Consider the following 6601-nt stretch of genomic DNA (forward strand, 5'->3'; position numbering starts at 1 on the left):
GGGCCAGTCACATGAGCATGGGATCAGGCATCTGAAGTTCAGTCTATGGGGCCTTAATTTACTGGACTTTGTTCACAGAAAAGTGGTTTTGTAGTATGCACCCCTGTAGATACGCAGTTCATTATGCATGAAATGACATGTATGTGAAGTTGTTGTCTTTGCTAGATTACACTGTGTGCCAGACCTTCCCTGACACTCTGCTCTCTTTGGATCGTTCAGAACACTCAAAATTGTACTGCCCCATATCAAACCCGTAGTATACCATGTATACCTGTGTGGCAGTGCAGTGACACACTCACTCACTGCTAGGACAAAGAGCAGAGGCAAAGCAGGTATCAAAGAGGCAGTAGCTTCATGGAACCATGTCTTAAGATTTGATGTCTGCTGAGCAGATGGGTCTGGCCTTATCAGACAACAGTGGACACAGGCCCCCCTGACATGTGCTGCTGCTCTTGGGGGGGGGACAGGAAAACCCACAGAGCGAGGCCCAAAAAACAGAGAACCATCAGCTCACACTCACGCTGCCAAGTGTCCCAAAGGCCTGCACCACAATCATTGAGATAACTGTCACCCATGTGTTCTTTACACCTGCACTGCAATCACTGAACGCTCCAGATAAAGGACATCCAGCTTTGACTGAATAATAGTTGCCATTATAATATAACATTATAATTTTATCAATATGTTTTTATCTGGAGAAAAAATAACATTTAAATAATTATTTTACGCATACTATATACAGACATTGGCTTCAGAAAGGTATTTCATACCAGGGTAATTAAGAATTCAGTGATGCCATATCAGCATATGTGAAATTTCTAAATGCATACATTTAATAATCTCTGTTGTAAACCAATGGAGAAGAATAATACTTAAATCACTTTTTACCCTGCACCCAAAATGAATTATACATCAACCTGCCTGATATCGCAGAAAAACACACAGCATATGCCCACTTCCAGCATTAGCTTGGGAAACACATATCAGAGTTCAGTCCTCAGTCAGTAGTGCACTCATACAGGGCATCAAGGCACCGAATGTGGCTCCCTAGCCCCATCCCAGACGTCTGCTGTGAGGGGGGTGGGTTGTGATGCACAGGATGGCAGGGGAGCTGAATTCCTCAGGGTAAAGGTGGGCCAGAGGTCAAATGCATTACGGATGAAACACGCATTAACATTTTGGAGGCATGGCCTGATCCACAGGTGGGGTGATCTGAGGCCATGAAAAAACTGGTGCTCTCTATGGGAGATTATATCTGAGTGACTTGGAGAATGGCTGGAGGATTTATTTAGCATCTCAACGTTGGTCTCTTTTCAATTTAAAGTCAGATATTCAGCCAAAGATCCAGGGCTTCTTTTGAACCCAGGGGGAGACAAGAGCGTGCAGATGTCAAGTCCTTCCGGCTGCTCACAGATTCAATTTAATTAGTTGTGATGTCACTCTGGCAGTTCTGCTCATCCTCATTGTTGCTTATTTCATTGCCAGAGTCAGGATTGAGGCTGGGATTTTCCAGTGACAACTGGCTGCAAAAAGAAAATATTTAAAAATGCATAACCCATGTACTGTTATTCATTTGAGTTTGAGTTTACACAAAAATGTAGATCTCCAAATGTCATTGTGATAAACATCACTTATGACATTTTATATGAAAATAAAGATGGTCACTGTTGCTTCATCATAACATGTCAAAAATAAATACTAATGCAATATGTATCAGAGTGGAATTCAATGAAGATTGTAAAACTTTACAGTGGAACCTTAATAGAGGAAAGTCAGTCCTTTACAATAATGCTTTCCTAACATGGACTTTATTTTTTAATGATTCCAGCACTTCTTCCTGTGCTCCTTATAAGGAATTACAGCGGCCTTGGCCTAATTAGAGACTACTGATAAAATCACTCATGGCTCACTCGAAAATATCTTGTATCATGGATTCTCATGAGATCAAAAAAAAGGCTCCAAATAGCAAAGTGGAAATGAACAGTGAAATCTGCAATGATTTTTTTATTTTTGTTTTGGAGAATTACAACAGTATTAAATTTACTTAAATGGTTATTGGGCCAACTATCAAGTTAGTCTGCACCAGGAAATATATTTTACAGTAGTTTCATTATAGATTTATAAAAACATACTGCAATTCAGGGACAGGTCTACTATTGCCTGAAGGTGTGCATGGAACGGCGAGCATAAGACTCCCTCAGTCTTTCAGTCAGTCTCTCTCTCCTCCTCTCTCGCTTTCTCTCCTCCTCTCCCCTTCTGCAGTGGAGCATGGACAGTGGACTTAGCTAAGTGGGAAGAGCTGAGAACATTTAACCAAAGGGAAGGGGGCTGGCAGAGGCTAAGACAGGAATGCAGACACTCAGACAAACGCAGACACACTCTTCTGTCTCAGAGTATCTCCGCTGCCTTGCGCCTCTCATTTACACACACACATAAACACAAGCTTACACACATTTTCAGGCAGTAGACACTAACACACTCCCACCACACACACACACACACGCATCTGTGCAAGCTTATACACATTTTCAGGCAGTACACACAAACACACACCCACCACCCACAAACATACACATATCTGTGCAAGCATACACACATTTTCAGGCTGTACACACTAACACACACCCACCACCCACACACACACGTATCTGTGCAAGCTTACACACATTTTCAGGCACGTCTCCCCCACCGAAATGCTCTGCTGGGATTTGTGTTTGGCCCTGCTCTTTACAGCCCTCATGGTGACAGCTCTGCCTCCCACCAGCATCAAGATAACTGAAGGTGAGTGATTGTTGCTGGTTGACACAGCCAATCTGATCCAAAGGCTTTTGACTTACTGGGCGCGTAATTCCATAGAGCAGAAGATTGTATGCATAACACTGAAATAAGCTTTGAAAAATGTTGCTGTTCTTTTGCAAGGGGCTGCTTGGATGTTCTTTATGCAGAAGTGTGTTGGGTAGATTTTCTTCTGGTCTTGAGTCTTGAGTCATCCATCATACTTTGATCTAATGCTAATTAAAACATAGACTTCAAGTGTGCAGGAAATCTAGAGCGCTGCTGTGGTTTTCATGAAGGTTTTAATTGCGTGAATCTCGTGAGGGGCTTTGGAACAAGGTGTGGATTGAATTAGGGAAGGAGAGAATATGTGAGCCACTTGTGAATACACTGTGCACTGCGCTGCAGTCTGTCCGCCTGCTCCTTCAGTCATTTCCATGCTTCATATCTTTTGTTCTTAGAAGCTGTGAGTCTTTCATTATTTTAAGGATGACGAGGCTGAATGTGCTGGAACAGAGGTGCATGACGTTATCTTAGCGCCAGAGCTGATCTGAGCTAGCCCTCTTTCACTGCCCCAGCAGCTCTGCCCCTGCAGCTGCTCAACCCCAGCCAGCCGGCCGTCTGCCCCCTCTTCTGGACTGAGTTTGAGAGCCACTGCTACCGTTTCTTTCCCCTCAACCGCACCTGGGCTGAAGCAGACCTGTACTGCGCCGAGTTCTCCAATGGGCTCAAGTCGGCCAAGCTCGCCTCCATACACAGGTAATACTGCCGGCCACGCCACAAATGTGTCCTGGGAACCTTCATGGAACCCCACATGCTTGCATGGACACGGCACTTCTCTCAGCTTTAGCCTAGAGGTCTAGAGTATAGTATGCAAGCTATATCGCCAAAATTGGGGATGCAAGCTCAAATCTCAGGCTGGACGTGACCATTGTTAAGGTCCGCACACTAAATGTATGCTACAAAGAGCGTTCCTTTTCTGATTCAATAGAAGATACAGAACATGTTGAAAGAGTTGCTCAGCTATTCCGAGAAGCTAATCGTCCTGTGCTTATCTTACTGTGCGTTATTGTGCTTCCCAGCTGGGAGGAGAACGTGTTTGTCTATGACCTGGTGAACAGTCGTATCCCAGGGATTCCCACGGATATATGGATCGGTCTCCATGACAGACGACAGGTAATTCGCTATTCTGTTAATTTTCTTCTGTTCATTTCTTCGCATCTGACATATGTCAACATCAGTTTAACCTGCATTTACCAAAGTGACCTCATAAAAGATTACACTGGCATCTGTCATGCTCAGTACATGCATGGCCACTGTGCATCTTACATCCTTGTGGCAGTTAGGCTTAATCAGGTCCATCTTGGTGGTGGGAAGGAGCGAACCAGTTTCAAAAGTCTATCACAACATTAAAACAGTAGGATACTGCCTTTGTAGAAGATTTATGAGTGGTCACCTTCAGCCCTCTATCTGCAGGGGGAATTTGCATCAGTCTTGTTTTGCTTAGTCTATATTAATTTCAGTTTGCTTGGATATATCTACTACCTGCTTTACAGCTAGTAGATATATCCTTGGTGTGCCCTGCCCTGAAGCATTCACCCCTGAGGTTAAATAAATTCTCTGTCCAGCACAACAGCTCCATTACAGTGTTGTTCTCTGTATGTGATCAGGAGGGCACCCTGGAGTGGACCGATGGCTCTCCATTTCAATACAGCTACTGGGATGGGAACCAACCAGACGACGGTATCCACCGTATGTCCACAGAAGAGGATTGTGTGGAGATTTGGTTCAGGCACAGCAGTGGTGAGAGAGCATGCGCTCAATCAAACAGATGATACTTTATTCTGTGAGCCAGAATAAATGTGAATAGACAAAAGATAAGACTGCAAATGTAAATGACTTAGAACCAAATACTTAAAAAATGACGATATTTGAAACCTGACTAATTGTTTGGTTCATCGAGCAGCACTAAGGTCCTGGAATGACAACAGCTGTGAAAAGACCTTTCCCTTCGTCTGCAAGATCCCCACACTGGAGAACTAATTCTGGGGCACCCGTCACACCGCCTCCTAGCTGCCTGAAGTTGCCATCGCACCGCCCTCACCGCAGTGCCCGGAAGACTGGACCCCAGCATGAGCTGAGGAAGGAGCCCTCATTATACTGGCTCTCCCTCCCCCTCTCTTCCTGCAGCGCCTGAACAGATACAGCCAGGACATTAGCCACACTCTCCAGAGAAGCCACCGGAGAATCCATCTATCCTCATTTAAAGCTGTGAGTCACCGCATGGGCCTCCGCTACGTCGGAAGCACATTGCTGTTATTGCCACTGCCACTATCATCATCGTATACGGTTACATATTTGGGCTGCTGTCATTTTTTTGTCGTGAAAGATAGGTCCTTGCTTTAATGTGATGCACATCTCAGTGCCTGTTCAACCGTAAGGCTGCTCTAGCTGTCTAGCAGGCGGGAGGGTTGGAAACTCCAATACAGCGTTGGATAGCTTGAGCAGGAATGGCACCTGGAGACAAGACCCGATTCCTCTGAACTGAGTGGCGGGCCAGACCTAGCTCTGTGTTCTCTACCTTTCCCACAGCAAGTCCCTAGTGTTCAATATTTTAGAGGCATAGTGGTAGAAGTGTACAATGCAAAACATTTGTAGCTAATGTTTGTTGAAATAAAAAGAAAACCTTGTTTATAACATGTATTGTTCCCTGATATTATCCCTTTGCTTTGGAAATGAGTATAGAACAAATAATACCCTTGTGCTACCTCACAATCTGATAGAGGAACATAAAAAGACTAGATGTTGGAATGGCAGCTATGCTGAAATAGCTGGCATTCCAACATCCAGTCTTTTTTTATGTACCTTTATAGAACTGAGACTTCAAAACCAATGGCATTGTACTGATTAATGCTTGCAGCCAAAATGCACAGAATTTTAAAGACTTACTTTCTTTGCTATTTTAGCATGGCTGTATATCGAAATGCCAGCTATGCTTAAATACCAATGAAAGTAAGTCTTTAAAATTACATGCATATTGGCTGCAGTCATTAATCAGTGCAATGCAATTTTTTTAAGTCACAGTCTATTTTGCTTCCATTAGCTCTGAGAGTGTGGTAAGGCTTTGAATAGTTCTTTACGAATTAAAGGGAAGTGACCTTGGTTTAGTGCTTTATATCTGGAGCGTGTTGTCTGTGCATCTGTCCGTGGAGATCGACCAGCGACCCGGAAGGTGAGGAACAGAGGATTTAAGTGGTCTGCCATGTTATTAGACCGGACTTCAAAAGAACAAGGGGATTTAACCTCAGCCAGCTTATTGAACTTTAAAGACATGTTCTGGAGTACAGGGCATGGTAATTAAAAAAGGTCCCTTCTCTAATCTTTTGGGGAGATTCGCCTCAGCTTCAGTCCACAGACAGATGAAGTTAAGTGAATGGTTTCATTGACTGACAGATGAGACTGAGTCTGTTGAAGTGGAGCTCTTTGGTGCAGCCTGTTGTATTTCTTCCAGTAGAGCATTGGCAGATTTGCCAGCAGGGTGTCCTGTGTGGAAGTAGAGTAAGAAGGAGGTGAACAGAAACCTTCTCCACAGCTCTGCTGGGACTATTTGAGGGCTAGAAGAAGCACATCCTCCTGAGTCTGATTCAGCAGCAGCTGGTGGCTCTTATAATTTCCAGTCCACAGCAAACGGCCATCGGCTTCATCTTGTGTGCTCAGCTGGCATTCCTTCATTTGTTTTCCCCCGTCCAAATGAAATAGCGATGGCAGAAAAATGCTGAAAGAAATTTATGTTTGCAGGTGGAGTATAATTAGCTTAGCTGTCAAA

General features: G+C 44.1%; 1 protein-coding gene across 2 annotated transcripts; it reads left to right on the forward strand.

The window, feature by feature from the left end:
- Positions 1-2305: 2305 nt before the first annotated feature.
- Positions 2306-5472, forward strand: clec19a (C-type lectin domain containing 19A). Of its 2 annotated transcripts, none has more exons than XM_064325131.1 (5): positions 2306-2781; positions 3354-3534; positions 3858-3951; positions 4446-4578; positions 4742-5472. In XM_064325131.1, exons 1-5 carry the CDS (start codon positions 2694-2696, stop codon positions 4816-4818), a joined length of 573 nt encoding a protein of 190 aa, XP_064181201.1. In that variant the 5' UTR covers positions 2306-2693; the 3' UTR covers positions 4819-5472. The 2 variants fall into 2 exon arrangements, with proteins under 2 accessions (XP_064181201.1, XP_064181202.1); XM_064325132.1 differs by having other exon boundaries at positions 3357-3534.
- Positions 5473-6601: the final 1129 nt, after the last annotated feature.

The sequence above is a fragment of the Anguilla rostrata genome, chromosome 2 (genome assembly GCF_018555375.3).
Source record: "Anguilla rostrata isolate EN2019 chromosome 2, ASM1855537v3, whole genome shotgun sequence".
In the NCBI taxonomy this organism is placed as follows: Eukaryota; Metazoa; Chordata; class Actinopteri; order Anguilliformes; family Anguillidae; genus Anguilla; species Anguilla rostrata.